The sequence below is a fragment of the Varroa jacobsoni genome, unplaced genomic scaffold (genome assembly GCF_002532875.2).
Source record: "Varroa jacobsoni isolate VJ856 unplaced genomic scaffold, vjacob_1.0 scaffold_398, whole genome shotgun sequence".
Lineage (NCBI taxonomy): Eukaryota > Metazoa > Arthropoda > Arachnida > Mesostigmata > Varroidae > Varroa > Varroa jacobsoni.
Window position 1 is genome coordinate 72,710 of NW_019213300.1, and position 17,864 is coordinate 90,573.

Consider the following 17,864-nt stretch of genomic DNA (forward strand, 5'->3'; position numbering starts at 1 on the left):
ATATACACACAAACGCCGTTTCCAAAACGTTTTCAGCGCGCCGTGATTACACAACGACATTTGCCCATCATGTTTTTAAAAGTTCTACCGAACCCATTTATTAGATACGTTGAGGTGTTGTGTAGCACCGGTTATAGCAACTGCTAAAAAGAAGTAATACTTGAGGAAATTTCTAAATTTTCATTGATCGAGCATAAAAATTGTCTTTAATTTAGTGTTTTTTCATACTTCCATCTCCAGATACTGTTGTCGTCTGTGCATGTGCACGCGTATCTCTATACTTCCGCTTACGTCTCTGATACCATGCGCCACTGCTGTGTATGATAGCCGACGAATTCGTTGGATAGTTATAACAACACAGTATTCTTACTGTATGTATTTATATATGTGTGTATGTGAACGAGTTTTAGTAGCAGCTATAATCTGGTCGTATAAATCGTTCCGAGCTGATCTCTTAAGTAGGTCTTGTTTTGTGAGCATTCTGCTTGCATAGAAGCAAACTGAGCTTAATAATTAAGTTCAGTTCAATTGGGGGCACATCGAGTTCTCGAACAGAACCCGAAAGTCACCGGCTAGACGGCTAGACCGACCCGGAAAGCCGAACTAACAGTTCAAGCAACACCTTACCCTTTGGTGCACTTCAACGCTACATGTCATTGATCGCGCAGTATCTCCAGACGAATTAACGCTACCATCAAACGACAGTACGTGATTCTCTTCAGGTACCTCCATTAAGTTATGACTAGCACTCAGGTTATAACTGAAAAAGCCGTACAATGAAGAGACTTTCGTTTTCGCTGCTGCATTTCGTTACACTAACGCTAGCAACAATGCAAAAACAAATACGGCCTCAGATGTTAGTACCGTATAAACTATACATGTATGTATAGTGGTATAAGGGTTACAACCTTGACCATTATCGCAATACCATTACCGTAAATGTGACATGTATTTGCAATATCAGTCTAATTTGATACATGCAGAGATCCACCGATAGGGCAAAGTCATTTCAGTGTCGGCATAAGGTTAGGCATATAGGCTGGAAATATCTATACGCCAACTGCTGCACACTAAGCAAAAACTCATACGTTATCGTTTTAGAGTAGACGTACAATATGCAAGCGACTGATATGGGTAAAGTACGGTGACGAAGGACATATTTCAGTCATCACATAAATATATCATATCGTGAAACAGATTATCGACTTCGTCCAGCAACAACTGGAAAGCTATACTGACCGCCACTGATATAAGAATTTGGCCAAAATGTTCTCCCTTAACTGTTTTGGACGCTGCTCCCGTTCGCGTTGCTGGCTTCACGACTGGCATTGCCGCATCTGTTAGCTACCCTTTCTCTTATGGCAGTGGCTTACTGTGTCTGTGTAACTCATTTCGATTAGAAATGTTGCAATAGGTAAAAGCAATTATAGCTGATCGGCAGTACAACATGAAACTGAACGGGAATCAACGCGCCGGTGTCTCGCTACCGCTGTCGATGAACGTTAAACGACACCGCGACATGGTCCGGCCGAGACATGTACAAACAGCATGCGCTAACACATACCACGAGCACATTCAGCTGCCTGGCTCATACAAGCATCAGGCCACAGGCCTCTAGATTAAAAGCGACTACACGATTATAGAGTGTTTTCCGGCAATAATAGTCCTACAGAGAATTAGACGTAAAGGCGGTGGTCACAGCGACAGCATCATCGTCCTGCAGCCTGAAAACCTTCATAACCACCGTAAGCAGTTACAAGGCGGATAGGCCCATGGCTGTTTCTAACGGTCACTGACCCGCCGAGGAAAATAGCCAAAAGCGAGGTTGTTGCCAGTGTCTACACCGTTTGAGCTGTTCAATCAAACGAGCAACAACGGCTGGCCGGTCGATCGATCGGTTGATTATGTATTTACTATACGTTTTGACGCGCACTGCTACGGTTGAGGGACAGGTCGAGTGAAACGGGAAAAGGACCGACGCCTGCTATTTCTGCGACGCGAACTTGTTTGCCTACTTTCCTGTTAATCCGTTCGACTGCTATCAGCGTCGGCGGCAGAACGTCAATTGAACAGATCAGAAACGGTTAAGAAAAAGAGCAAAGTGTCTCGTAACGGATTGGTGGAAGGAGTAACTAGAGGCAAAGCGACGGAAAATGAATCTGACCCATCTCAATCGGCGGAGCTGTTGACAGATATTATACATAAAGCCATATATATGCATCTACTTGTGCATCGAGAGTGAAATGAGCTAGCTAAACCCCCTTCCAGCAACTCGAGGTACAAAAAGTACACATGTAGTAAAGTGTTACTTCAGCGCTGTACGGACGTAGGTGAAAAGCCAAAGGAATGGTACCGCTGCCAATTTCCACAGTTTAGAACACAGACTTCCCGGTTCTTAAAAATGTCCAGGTTACCGCTATAAAGATTTTCACTACTTAGTTATTGGTACGTATACAAATAAGCATTAAGATAAATGGACGCATTATGTTGGTGTTGTTACGTTCCTCTAAATGGCGTCAGATATATCAATAAACGACCAAAATTCGTAAAGCAAGCCAGCTTTTGCAAAACGCTTTCCTTTGTCATAAATATTCGAAGCGCCTGATCAAGTATCCATCAATATACACAAGTTACAATAAACCTTATGCTGTTTGTCTCTGATCTGTTGTCTAGTGAGCTTGTGCGCGGTCGTTCTATAAATGCCAACTAGGACAATGCCAAAGGCATAGTCTCATATCCTTCCTGTTATCGATAGTCGCAAAGGCCCCCTGCTTTTTAGCGCCTGTTGTCTAACAATCCGAAGCGTTCAGACATGTTTTTTTTGCTCAGCTGTATCCCAAGTTCTGCATCATCCGAACAGGCAGTTATCGGCATCGATGATCCTTGAAACAGATAAAATATTAAGGCCTAATCGTGTTCCGACTAAAACTCGACGGATCGTCGCGGTTGTGTTAGTGTATTACAGGACAAATTCAGTGTCTATCGCTGTTGTTGTTGTTGTTGTTGGTGATTTCATTGCGCAGTTGGTTCGTTAGGGCTGGATTCAGTTTCGGCTGTTGGGGTGTACTGTGAAAATCAGATTTGTTTTCCCCTTGCGATGTGGTGCATACCAGTAGCGCGACCTCTGTAGCTATATTGATGGCAATTATGGCAAAAATACCAATATTTTATCGGAGGTTCCCCCTCTTCCACGGGCGGTTCGTTTGCACAACGCAGCCACCGTTTGATGATTCATCCCGTAAATGGGTATTTTTAAAAACTAAATTTTTAGCTTCTGTTTGAATTTATCTGTGGTCAAAAGAAATTTACCGCCATCAATTTGGTATAGACTACCACCATCGCTGAGCGTATTTCGTCTATTAACTTAAAGCGCAATAATCTCGTAGAACTACTGTAGGTGTCTCGAGCGCATCCCGCTCCTCTTCCCAGAGGTAGCAGATATAGCAAGCTCACATCATATCAGAAACCGTCACAGCGACATAACGATTGTCTGGTGACCACGCCATGACCTACATGCGAACATAGTCTATACAATTTTTTTCTTTGGTTTTCCTTTTCTAAATACGTGGCACAGCATTAAATATTGTGATTCTCGAGTTGCGACAGTTGAAATTTACGAACCCAAAGCCTCTCTTTGAAAAGCGTGATCAAAAAATCAACGTGGAAGACCTTATCGAACCTTCTACATTGATTTGTAGTGTCGGAAAAAAAGAAACTTATTTGGAACTCACACATCTAAGCACGTTAACTTCTAGCTGGCAAAAAGCTCGTTTGCACCCTTCTTGATTTTAGCGTCCCTGAAGACTACTACTATCAAACCATGTCTAGCCGTCGGCGACGTCACCCACCGAAAAGTAACTATTTCGACTCCGTTTAAAACTATATAAGCGTCGTTACGCTAACAGTGGCCCTGGAGGGGCAGCTCGCCCATCTCTGATTAACGCCGATGTTCCGGTAGAATTCCTGGCCTCGTGGAGAACTTGAAAAATTGTTAGATCTTCTTGGTTCTCTACCGATCGATGGCATATTCGAGATGGCGTTGCTATCGCTTGCTCGAAACACTGCCTTCGGCCTCATGCGCTAGTTAAAGTTAGTTGCAGTGTGTTCTATACACGTCCCCAGTTGAGGTTCTCGGTTCGGCGCAATAGATTTTCTAAGTGCTAGTTTCTTGCTCGATTCCACCGCCCGATCGCCCACTTCTTTCGCTCTATCCCTCCCGTTGTAACAATCATTATCTAAACCCACTAATTGGCTGGATGTACCTTATATCGTTGCATAAAGTATGGTTTCAGCATGAAAAATGGCAAACGGTTCCTTTAAGCGCCAGTCCGCTGTGCGAACTGGCAGAAGGCCATTCACTTTAAGCGCGTAGGCGCATGGCAGAAAGTAACAAGTCAGTACAACCGGGTAGCAAGCAAGAAGACCTTGAGGTAACCAGAGCAGCCACGCTACAATCTTGAGAATGACAACCCTCCAGCTCCAGCGAAGCTGAGAATAGGAGGCGACGTACGGTTTCATAGGGCTATAATTCCGATATTTGAGCCGTTCACGCTCACGTTATTCATATTCATTTCACTGCTGACTCATTGTTATAGCAGCTGCATTCGTCTGTTGCCTCTATGTGAGCCTGCACGAGTGCGCATCAGGTGTATGTATGTATGTATGTATGTATATATGACAACGTAAGCGAAATGATGCTTAGGCACGCGGATCCCTCAATGATCAATACGTCGTTCTCTAAACAACATCCTTGGTCACCGCTGCAGGGAACATCACGTGACAATGAGACAACAATTGGCCATTCTAAGCACTGATCGCCCGCTGACGCGTTTGTTAGAAGCAACAAGAGTGAAAATGCTATCGTACGGAACGCCCATACCTATCTTTCTCTAAATTGGCCACTTATATATATATTCTTTTTTATTTTACTTCTAATGACTTTCAGCCCATATTCAAATATATTTTTCTATAAATGAACGGAGTTGGATGGACGATTGTTTTGTCGTCTTCCTGTAAAATGTGCTATGTTTAACTAATTTAAAGGCTAGATTGTTTTCTCCCGAACAGACAAACGCAAAAACCTATGCATTTTGAGAATGAGCTAGTTTCTTTCGAAATTCAAGAACAGTGATCTGGTGTAGGTTCGGAACCAAACCTAAGCTCTCTGGGTTTTGTGCTGTTAGGAGCCATCAGCCATCTGAAGCACTGACTAGAAGGTATAGCACTGAATGTAAAACACGAGATACCTATATATTATCATTTCAGCAGCCCATTTCGTGATCTGGGTTAGTTCGATCAAAAATTGTGAATTGTATTTGCTCAAGACGGCGATATAGAGTGAGCGAGACTCCAAAACAGAACAGTCTATTAGTCTCAGCTCGTTTGCAGTATAGTACAAAATGAACCATTATTAAATAGTCTGTGACACGGTGCGTTGTATGCGCGACGTAGAACGCAAATGAAATGTGCGAACCGTTGATGATCAAGGTTAAATTCATCTATTACCCCATATTGTTATTATTAGTTGTATCTACGGGAGGGGTTTTTATCGACGCAGACTTATCGCGTACGTCGTCATCATGATGTAAATGAAATCATGTATACGCAACCTTAGTTGGTCAAGTACTGCATCTCAGCAACAGACAGTCGCATTAAAAACAAGCTCACAATATGAACTTTTCGTAACGGCATGAGTGCGCATGTCCTCTCTGAGATTGCTTAAGATGACCACACATGTGTGTGTGTGTGTTTTTGTGCGAAACGTAAAAAATTGAGGTCCAAGGATAGCACCACGAGGTATAGGACGTTAGACGCGGTCCAACGGCCCAGTACGTCACAGACGGCTGCCGCCACACTTAAAGTGATCCTAGTGGGTGGGTAATCTTGGCAGGGAGGGAGTCGAAAAGATTTGTCGACATTAAACCACAAAGTGGGTCAACTATCCCTAACTACACTAGTGTTCATCAGAGCCCTTGTGTTACACGATGCTTGGTCGGTGCCTTCCGAAGGAACTACACAGCCGCGGTTGAAGAGGTAAATCCGGCGGGTAAGGCAAAGTCTAAAAAGGGCAGTTAAAAAATGGAGTGGTGAGGCAAAACTGAAGATAGTAAAGGAACAACGGCCCTGGGTATATAAATTGACTGGTGGGAAGGAACTAACTTTCGTTGGAGTCGTAGCAATGAATAACAAGTACTTCGCCACATATTGTCGCTAAACATCACACGGTTTAAAAAGTCCTTTTATAAGGAATGGGGTTTCTAAAGCAACTGGCCTCCAAAATAGCTTTGAGCTAGCAATTTACCATTGGATTGTTTAACTATTCAGCGAGTATCAGCTGGAGGCAGAAAAGCTGATGGCTAAAGACAAAAAAACCACTGCTAAAAAAATGTATGGATTTTAATGTGGGATTGTAGGATATGTTTGGTTGGGATTTGTCGTGCTCTTGGAATGATACAATGACCTCGTGACTGGTGACTGGCGGCCAAATCTTCTGCGGCCCTTGGTCATTGTGGCACCATGCGTCATTCACCCCAATGAGCCTTACCGTGTGCGCTTTTGCCCTGCTCACGTCAGCTTATTGCATAAGCTGTACGTAAAGTTTGTTGGTACGAGGCATACTGTGAGGATGTACGCACGTACGGAACTCTTCACCCGCTTTCTCGTTTTGTCTCGTTCTTTCAAACTCTCGAGAAACCATTTTGCTTTCCCTATCGCGCTGTTCCCATTAAGCACCACCAGCGCGCAAAAGATATCTATATCCTGCTACACATATATCTCAGTGGTTACAATGCGAATGTTGATTATATTAAGCATCAGGTACTCTAGTACTCTGGCGAATTGCATAAACCATACTCGCGCGACCTTTCTCAAAAACACCACGCTTACACAAATACGTCAGCTTGGAAAAAATGACGGGACCAGTCTTAAGCACCGTACTATTGCACAACACCGCTTTACGTCGATTTGTAAAACAGCATTACGGACAGTTTATCTATTCGCTTCATTTCAATTCAAAACAACTGCCAGATCTACCAGCGGCTGATATTGTTCAATCTTAAATCTACATTCAGATCCGCTGCACCAGCTGTCTATTATTATAATTAACGTCGAAACGTATATCACTACAATGAATATCCAAGCGTGTCTTGTGATCCTTTCAATTTTTTGCCTGCTCGTATTGAAGAATCATCTAGCCAAAGGCTACCCGTTTCCTGTCGGCATCGGCGAACCTGCCAGCAAAAGTTCGAGAACGTCAGAAACCAGGGGCATCGTGGCCGACCTTCGAGCCGGCGTTGTCTTCTTTTTGTTTTTCACGACTCGGCCTTGTAGGAGCTGGCGTCTGCTCGTTGTCGAGTACTCAAACATAATGCGTCGTAGAATGGTAAGTGTACGTATATAATGCAAGTCCGAGAAGGCCGCATGACTCCGGAGTTGCACAATACACAGTGTATAACAGTTGCTTATTTTTGTTGACTCTCATTTTGAGTTTACTCTTGACTTAACAACGCCAATGGAATAGTCACTCCGCTATGACGTGATCTGGGCGTTCTGTTTCAGAAAAAAGCTTGCTCATTTCTTGCCCCGTAACCCAAGAAGCAGCAGGCCAAAGAGATGCCGTCAAAGCTAGCAATGGCAAGACTGCAGCAGCAGCATCCCGAAGGTCATACTGTACGTTCCATAACAGCCTGGGACAAGCCCAACGATGTCCGGTAGTCCGGCTCAGCTACAGGATATGGTGGGCAACCGCTGCTGCTCTGTTAACCCCATTCTCTTTCGACGGAGCCAGTAGCCTACTATTACTATCAGAGAGAGCGTGCCAGTTCTCTCAGCGGCCGAAGCTATTGTGTTTGTTATAGAGTCCACTGAATTGAGCGTTAAATCACACGCCGGTGAGCCAAAACCAAAATACTACAGCGGTTTATGGAGCAAGCGGAGTTCTTGTCAGGATTTTGGCTGCGTTCGTTAGTTATGATGGTTCTTGTTGTCTTTGGTGCCCCCTAGGGCAAGCCGAGAATTGGACGCTTTAGATGGTCGTACGTGATTCGTATTGTTTATCACGTGCGCATGGTCACATCAACGCTATAGTTGGTGTGCCCATTAAATGTACATTTGTACTAGAGCTATATAAACAAGTTTATATACGAATGCGTGAAAACTTTTCTGAAGCCACTAGAATTTAATGGGGCTAGCGGCAAGATGCTAAATTTAATAAGAGTTATATAGAAAATAAGATGTGGAGTTCGCTTTTTAATATTGGGTGGAGGAAAGTAACACGCCTTTTTAGGGCTTTTAGTGAATAAATGGTCGTTGCTGGCACGCTATCGAAGAACAAGTCGAAATTTTTTCATTGCTGTTAATTTCACAGAGACAGAGCACGGGACTGCAACATCTGGACGTGGGAATTAAAAACAACAACGATTATGTACGAGGTAAGTTATAATGAAAACTGTGTTCATGATGATGACGGTGATGGTCAGCAACCTGGATTAGAGTAATCAGGCTGACTCATCACGGTCCAGGGTATTCTCCGCAATCCTCAATAGAAGACAACTGCTAAAGTTCGTACGGCATTTGATGCTGAGTCAGTTAGTAGTTTCTACGTGAATTTTGATTGGACAGGCGAACCGGAGAAACCGAACGAGCAGATGGTCGCGATAGATGGGTTATGTAGCGTTGCCAGTTGGTCGGTTAAGCTGCTGTATTGTATCATACTCTCCCGGCTTCTAGGGCCCATTCGGGTGTTTTCTTTCATCCAGAAGTACAGAAAAACCGTCACCAACAACAACGCCAGCGTTAGCGGCAAAAACCAGTAACAGCACAAGCAGAACAGTCATTATTGATATACGCGTAACTATAGAGAGTCCAAATATTATTACATCTGGATATACCCACTGGCTTGCCTGTATCTTGTTATCTCTCTCGTTGTATACAGCCAGTGGCTGTGGCGTTTAAGGTCAGTTGGCGAAGGGTTCGTTGCGTAACAGCAGCTGAAGTATGCACGACGAGAGTATCGAAATCGGGACCTGGTAGTGTCTGCCCGCTAGAGGGCGGTTCCAGAAGTGTTTGTCGTTGATATCAACCGATCACTAGCAAGACTGAGGTCCAAGAATGGTTCATAATTTTCACGATGGTTAATATTTTGCTCCCCTTACGCTTCGCGTGTAACTTTTCATGACCTGCAATAATAAAGCTGGCCTACCCTACCAGAACAACATCTAAAGATGGTTTACGTAAACTTATATCACGATAGTTACAATTTTATAGCGCTTCCACACCGTATCGACGATATGCGCAAAGTGTCGCGTAAAAATAGACCGGAAGAACCAAAACCAGAAAATCATGGCGGGCTCCACGCATCAATTTTTCAGCTTTTCATTGGGTGAAATTTCAAGAATACCTCGTTCAGTACTTTTGTGGGCAAAAAGTAAACTTGTTCATTTCAGCTGTCAAAGTTCTGTAAAAAGCCCATTTCCTAATAAAATTAGGATCTACATTTAACTAGAACTTGAAAATGCATCACAAGAGCAATTTAGTCGACCCAACGTACACGCAACGCTGCTTCGCGCCTCATTCTATTAACATACGTACCGCGCTATCTGGTTACGGGCGGAAGTCTGTGGGTCATTATTAATAAGTCATCCATTTACGGCCCATTCTCATAACCCACAAAATCTGTGCCAAAACAATCTCCTAAGGGAGTAGAAATACAGCGATTGAAGCAGAGTGCCTGTCGGCAGCCTATTTCAGCCTTTGGCTCTCCCTGGAGACATCGTATTTTTTTTTCTTTAGCTTCGTGCTACTGCTGCTGGATACTTTTCTGATCTTTCTATCAGCAACGACTACCATCTTTACCGCTACACGTATTGCTAAGGCAGGCAGGCAGGTAGGTAAAAAGGAACGAGTTAATGTGATCGTACGGGGCCCCTGTCGACACGGAAAGATCCAAAGACGGCTGTAACGGCCAGAGTCGTCGTTGTCTGCCTTTTCCTCTTGCATCGCCTCCCGATAACCGACATCTCCTCGTTAACTGGGCAACGTTTCGTAGTCGACGTTTTGTCTCGTTGCCATCTCATGCTCCTGTCATAGGCGGCCATTTTAATAGCAACGGTTGTAGCAATAGCATCAGGCGGTACTGGATCGTGGTTGTGACGGCATGTGGCAGTCGTTATTATTGTTGATGCGGCTAACCAGCGAAACTAGGTCAGTCGGTGCCTAAGGCCGTCAGCCGCTTAGGAATTATTTTAACATAGCATCTCTATAACGACAACTACGAATAGCTAGATATCAGGTAACGACAACAAGGATGCGCGTTTCGGATTCTCAGAAGATTTCAACAGCGGCAACGGCGACAACCGTAACAACAGTCGTCTAAAACTTGTGTCGTTCGCTAGCCGAAGTAAATTCTGCGGATATCATCAGGACCAGGGACAGAAAACGCGACGTCTCCTTGCAAGCTCAACCAAGTCCTTCAAGTGTTTCAAGAAGGTGACTCGTGCCGAACACAGCGAGGCCATCCCAAGGAAAATAGGCTAAGAATTATCGTTTCTAGTACTGCTGTTACGGCTATAAAGAACGCCACTAAAAATAAGGCATATCGATGCTAGGATACCGTTTGGAACATCATAGCGCAACCCACTCTCCCCGAGACAGATAGGATGCATTAATTATTCTATAAAATCTCCACTGCTGCGTTGGCGGAACCGATAATAGCAATAGAATAAAAACATAGCGATAGAATAATTATACTGATAGCAGGACCATCATATAGTATGCTGCCACTAGAAGCAAATGCGACATATTTCGAATTTAAATTAGACGGGCGAAATGATGATATTTTTTTTATATGTGTTATAGACATTTTCCTTTATTGTCCCAGTGCTCGTGAATCGACCAAAAATGTTGGATATTGTTTTGCTCAATCCAGGAAGTAATCGAATGCTGGAGATGAGGTCCGGGGGGTCGCGTCAAATGATCGTGTTGCGTCGTACGAGTCTTAAGACTTATGAGTCTCTTGAGGAACTCGAGATAGCAGGCGACTGTTATTATTCTGATTGTTTGTTTTTTTAACGAGTATTTCATAGCAACAGATGTCTTTGATGTCCATTGTGAGCATTAGCATCACCTTGCATTGGAACCTATTCGATTTTTCTCTAAGGCGAGACTGTTCTGACGCCTGGTCCCTTTTGGCTGGCGATAGGTATTAAACCATGCCTCGTCTACGCCGACCGTATGCTACAAGAGGATTCTTTATTGATAGAAATCATGCAGATTTTACATAGAATGCGTCGTATGCATTTGCAACTAACCTCGAGACAATTGATGAGAAGTCAATTTTTTACTCGGTTTTTACATTTTCAATATTTCTCTTATAAATCTGTAATACGTTATATGTGAGATATCAATTTTGGCCAACAGAGCCCCTAGACTCCAAGCTCTATTTTCGTGAAAGGTCTCTTCAGTAGCGGCACTGTGATCTTGTTCTTCGGTCCTGGACATCTGCTCACCTCCTCGTTCGCTTTTAATCTCTAGGTTTCTGTTCTTAGTACGTTTGCACCGTTTATATTCGTAGTGTGCTTTAGCTCAAGACCATCTTACCTAACGACTTCACCAATCCTCAATTAATTTTCACAGCGGTGTAACCTTCGAGCAAAGCTGATTTTTAAGTTTAAAGAACTTTCTTCTGAAGCCATTTCTCCTGGAATAGGCTCAGTCGGTTTTTACGCACAAGTTTCTAGAAGACGGGCATATTTATCAGCAAGAATATTTTTTGACTATAATATTTCGAGCTAAATCGAAAGTGATGAAGTTTCTAAAGGCTTTCGCTTACAACGGCCTGACACTATACGATACAGTTAGACATATAATATCTGACATGGTGTTTTGTCTTGTACAGTGCACTAAGCAAAAGACAATGATTATTACATATTTTCGTTTGTTTTATTTCGCATAACTGTGCCAAAAGGTTTTCTTTGGACGATTCTGTCATTGATCATTTTAGGCGCACACGTAAGTTGAGCGTAACTTGTTGAAACAGATTTTATTTTTCAATAATCGCGTTCATCTGCCTATTTTACTTCTTTGTTTTTTGTTATGATGGCCGTTTACAGTCAGAATTTGTACAAGCACAGAAGTGTTTTTGTCGTCAATGACACAACGAGAAGGAGTCCTTAGGATAGTTGAAACAGCGTTATCTAGGCGAGCAGAATTGCCTCCTCTAGTCTATGTGTGATTAGCGTACACCTGGACACCAAACTGAGGAAGTGATATTAGATTTACCTGTATATGTGTGCTACTACATAGCATCAAGCCTCTTTATATCAAAGCTTGTTTCCAATACGACTAGCGACGTGTTACCCAATCAACGATCTTAGCTTACTCAGGCCTTTTCACGCACGGCAGTCGAATGTCGCAAATATTGCCCAGCGTCCCAGCCGCGGTTCTCTATCGTGTTATGTGGGATATCATTGGCCCACAAGCTCTTCGTTCAGCGTACCTGGATGTGCCTAGGCACATAAGTTGAATTGCATGAGTACAACTAATAGTAGACATGTTTGCTGGAGGCCCTAGAAGCTATTCTAGAGTGCCTTAGCATTAGGTAATGAAACGTTAGCTTTTCAACAAAAAATTCAACCGACTTTACCTCCCGTCTGGGGGACGCCACGGGGTTGTTACAAACGTAAGCTAATAATGCTTAATAGCATAAAATGACATCATTTCTGAGCGAATTCGACGTCGCACCCGCTTCTTTCTCCGCTTGGAGCAAAGCGGTAGCGCGGATTCAGAAATGGGCGAGATCAAACCAGGATATGACGTCTAATAGGCTTTTACACTTCAGGGGAAGTTGTCCGATTTCACAATACTCTCAATTTAGTTGAATGCTTTCGTAGTTCTGTGAAGGTGTATGGACGAATGCGCTGTCTATCCGACAGGCCCTCGCCTAACCCTTGAGGGCCACAGAGGATGTCTGAGTGAGCACTAACGCTTTATGCCGCCCCGGCTTGCTTGAACAGAAAGCCAACAACGGTAACGGGGTCGCGACTCGCCCCCTCCGCGGTAGTTGTATCCGCTCTGCCGATCCACGGCGAGGAAGGAAATCTACTGAACGCTAACTTCCCCTATGGATCCAACGGATCGATTTTGCCAACCGTCTGGCGATGTCACAATTAGGTTTTCATTAATTTTTGTTGCTTACTGTACGCCCTGGCTCGGTCTCGGCTGGCAGAAACTAGCCGAAGCCGAGCGTTTTTCTGACACGTGAGTCAACAAAACCCTGAGTAGAAGCAGCGCATACAACTTAGTCATGGTAGCACAATACGTTTATGGTAAAGTGTCCACCTTAAAAGCCTTAAAGAAAGCTCCACTTTACGAATGAGTTCGTCACACGTAGAGTATCTGTAATCTTTGGACAAATTTCTAGGGCTGGTTAACAATAGCTTAGACGATAAAAACGACGATATAAATGAGTCAAGACAAACATGTGCCCACATATATATAATAAAATACAATCCAAGGTCGAATTGTGTGAATTTTGAATCTTATCTAACAAATACGGCAAGAAGATGAAATTATACATAGCGTGCGTTGGTGTATTTCACTGTTCGCGTTTTCTACCCTTTGTATTAAATTTTTTCTTTCTAGGATTTTTACGGCGGTTGGCCTGATAGGTATCGTCGGTTTTAGCCTGTGGTAATTTTCGAAATGGCTTTCCTTGTAGACGATAACGATATTTGATGCATCTCGTTGAAATTCTGTTCTTTGATATTTTATGAGGCGGTCAATACAAAATGTTATCAGTGTTTTTCATCGTTTTCTGTCGGAGATAACGAGTGAAGGATGTCGTCAATGCAAACAACGAGACTCACATTTATATTAAAGACGCTAAACGAAAATGACATTAATACGATCTTTTATAGTACTATTACGTGTCTAGAGATGTTTAGAGCGATGCTGATGTATACAGCCCGACAAGCAAGACAGCGTGACTGACCTGGGACGGCTGTAAAAAGAAGGGTCTGCACCAGGAGACTTGGGTGAAGGATGCCAAAACAACTAGAAAGTGTACTAGGAAAGTGCAATACTGCATTATGTATACACGCATACGAACACTCGTAACATATATATATATATATATCGATGAATGACAAACGTGGATTTTAAATACATTTTTTCGAAATGTTTAGGGTTAGCCGATACTGTGCATTAGTATACAAAACAACTCATTGGTTCTGGTGCAGTGGATTGATTCGTCCTAATATCGAAATAGTCTTCTCAATAAGGCCACAAGCTATTTCTGCCAGAAGCGGAACTTCACACCATTTAGATCCGATCACACCGACCTACGATGAAATACCTAACAGGTTAGATCTGACAGTCGGTGGAGTTATCGACGCACATCGAAAACTAGGAGTTCGTCATCTTTAAGCAGGCCCCTTCAAGGTGGCCTGCCTCCTTGATGGACTAACGGCGCGCCTGAATATCTAAGCATCTGCTCTGCCAGACCCTTTTTCTTTCTCTAGCCTTACGTCAGCGCTCGCTTCAGATGCCAGTTGCTACTTCGAAAGCTTCAGTTTCGCGCCGAAGTTGCGTAACCCGTCAGCTCTTGAGCTATTCGGCTCTTCAAAGTAGCTAACTTATGCTAGGAGCGAACGGCTACAGACGCCCAGTCAGGCCAACAGACGCTGTTCCCTATTACGTATTGGGATGCGTACTAAGTCTTCGTCAACGGTAATAACAGCCGTGTACTTATACAGCATGTAACAGAAGATTACTGTGTGTTATGCCAGTCGTGCAGGGCCGAAGGCCTTAACACAGAGTCGATAGACGGTCTCAAGCTCGAGCAAAAAAGAGAAAGCAAAAAGGCTCGATTTTCGCTAGTTGTCACGACCAATGAGTATTCATTTTATTCGCATTAAAGTTACATGATGCCATGATATTCTACAGGCGACTGTACTTTCGGGATGGGAACTCTGCACGCTGCGTATTACGACGACAGACTATTGATAATACATTCATACGGAATATATAAACCTTCACTACGACTGATCTCGAAGCTTGCATCAAGAGACACAATATAGTTTGCTCCTTCCGTGAATGTGGGCTTTTAGGTCAAGAAACAACAAAGCTGTGCTTGCCGAAGTTGGTTAAGGATAATTTTAATTTTAAGCGCTTTTACGTTCGTCGACGCACAATTATCTATTAATATTCGATAGTGCAATTCATTATAAACTACGCCAGGTGTGTCCGTAAGCCATGCGAAACTTAACTGCAGAACTTCCGTCATCTAACAGTTGTCTCGTGTTTTTCGTATGACGTGGCCAATGCAACTGTCTTCCGCATTATGAATGTTCGCTTAAACATTTAGACTGGAGCATCACTAACACACGGTTGAGGTATAAGTTCGAAAAAGTTCTCCGAAACAGCTTAATGAAGCACTACAAATCCTAGATTTGATCCTAGATAGAAAGATTATAAGTCAAATAGATCATTGATCAAGAACACATTCAAATGGGGAAATAACCTGGAGCGTCTTTTTCATTTCGGAGTAATTTACCTACAGGCTTATGAAAGTAATCCTTTTTTTCCTTGTATTATATTGTTATCGGATAAATCTACGGAGTTCGGCTTCTGTAGACGGTAGAAGATCCCATCGTAACAAATATATGTACTGCAGGCGAAAAAAACCCCGTCGACATTATTGCTTTTTGCGATCTATTCACTCACATAAGACAGACAAGCTTCTTTATGAGATTTTCACTCGTGTCAAGTTTGTACACACGATATGCAATCACTTGTTCGGCCGTACTCTTAATAGAGAACTTCGGACATGGATATGTGTTTGTGTGTCTGGGGGTCTCTGTGGGGACTGTTCACTGGAGGTCTGAATTGCTAAAAGATTTCGAGAAGGATAATAGTCGCCCTTATTGGACGGAGTCAGAGGCCGTTGTATAACCAGACCTTGGGATCACACACGGCTATTGACAAACTCGTCAAAGACAAACGGCATGCGCCCAGTTGACGTCTGCATCGTTTTCGAAGCCGCTCGAGCTTACAGTCGTCATCTTTCTGTTCAGTGAATGAAAAATAAACATTGAAATATTGCAAATACAAAGGCAAACATAAAATAAAGTGTAGAACCTACACAGTGTCGAAGATCGCTATCCATTAATATGATGTACGCGGCAAAATTGGCCTTAAGGAAAATTTTCTAATCTTCATTTTTGTATACAGCCACATCAATTGTAGCAATAATGGCAGTAGCAATAATTTATGATAACGGGCAGCGTCTAATCTAAATGCGATTTTTTTTTTATACGTGCTCAATATTGTATGGGTATTGCCATCGTTCCAAAGCACACTAAAAACCTGTACAGACGATAGTATAGAAACGTGCAAAAAAACATAACTCTTTCTATTTATTTAGCTTGTTATTTTTTCTCCGTATATTGTATTTCCGAAGTAAAGACGCTGATAGTTTTCACTACGTTTCCGTCTCACTTCACGATAGCAACTGGATACGCAGTGTAGCACTGTAGTTAATATAATTAGTGCTAACTATCGCCAATGTTAACGAACATATTACCATTATTCTTTATTACCAATCATTATCCGATAATACACTCATAAACGCATGGGAAAATCGACCAGAGTCATGCGACTCGTCTATACCACTGAGCAGCATTTATTGGCGTTTAGGTGCATTTTCGTACCATCTTGAGTTTCTCACCGATACGCGTACACATCTAGACAGAAACGAAAAAAGAGAGTAACGCTAGTCCTTCCCTGCGTACCGAATGCACAGCGGTTAACTTAGAAAAGGGTTAAGTTAGGAAGTCAGCCGCTGCGGGCTTGCTGCTCCTTTGTGTGTGCTGGTGGATACAGCTCCCGGATGATATACAGTCTTTACCTAGTCCCGGTGACACCTGCAGGAAGTGCCAATGATAAGGACTTGCTTTCTCCCGCTGTTCTGCACACTCGCACACGAACACCCGCAAACAAACACATACAACTCTGCATTTTACATAGGTGACACGACCGTCAGCAAGCACGATCGGGGCTCACATGGGAACGAGTTAACGCTTGGGAATACTACAACGATTCGGCCAATCACTATTGGTTCGCTTTCTTAGCACAAGAAAATCAAACGCTTTTGCGACATCGATACACTCTCATTAAAGTGTGAGAGCTGGTACCACCGCCACATGTGCGTCCTGAACTACATGCCGTAAGCTGTATACTATGCACACAACCAATTGTAGCCGAGGGTAGTTCATTCGGTAAACCAGGCAGACGTTTTGTCCCACAACGAAGAATACATGATCTGCCGACTTTTAACAGGGTAAGTTGGCAAAACAGGACAAAATCAGCACTCACCCGTTTTACTGTAATCGAAATGTGCGAATTCAATTTCAAATTGAGCCTTATAAATACAGAGATTTATTTCTTTGATTAATCAGAGCTCAGTCAGTCCATAACGTAATGCCTAGTCCAGCGTTGATATCCTGCTGACGTTGACCTGCAGAGACATCCAATGCTCTTCCCCTTCTACCGAGCGTATTCTTATCTCTTATACATAAACAGACGAATATCTGACGCTCATGGCGGAGTGCGATTTGCGGTCGCCACGCGTAGCCCTTACTTGGTCTCCCAGTTGTCTCGTCGCATTCCGTAGTTCCTGCTGCCGCCCTTATCGTCGCCCTCGTTAATGGCCGTGCCTGTGTCGTCAACTACGATTATAGGCATGACGATGACTATGACATTATTGATCGTCGTCGTACTTTTTTTTGCCATTGGTAAAAATGAGACCAACGCTCAAAATTCAAGTGTTCAGCTCATCTGACACGTTTCTGGCTTTCATTTTGTGTGTC

General features: G+C 43.2%; 1 protein-coding gene and 1 long non-coding RNA gene across 6 annotated transcripts in view; one reads left to right on the top strand and one right to left on the bottom strand.

The window, feature by feature from the left end:
* LOC147753544 (uncharacterized) overlaps window positions 1-17,864 on the top strand; it is a 112,373-nt gene that overhangs the window by 48,189 nt on the left and 46,320 nt on the right. For 2 of the 3 annotated variants that reach the window (XM_086968137.1, XM_086968138.1), the window contains exons 3-4: window positions 7,184-7,381; window positions 8,366-8,429. In XM_086968137.1, coding sequence (XP_086824263.1) covers window positions 7,184-7,381; window positions 8,366-8,429 — 262 coding nt within the window. The remainder of the gene's footprint in view (window positions 1-7,183; window positions 7,382-8,365; window positions 8,430-17,864) is intronic. The other variant, XR_015310881.1, reaches the window with a different exon arrangement.
* Window positions 1-17,864, bottom strand: part of LOC111260089 (uncharacterized) — a 72,534-nt gene that overhangs the window by 6,121 nt on the left and 48,549 nt on the right. The gene's annotated exons all lie outside the window — the stretch shown is intronic.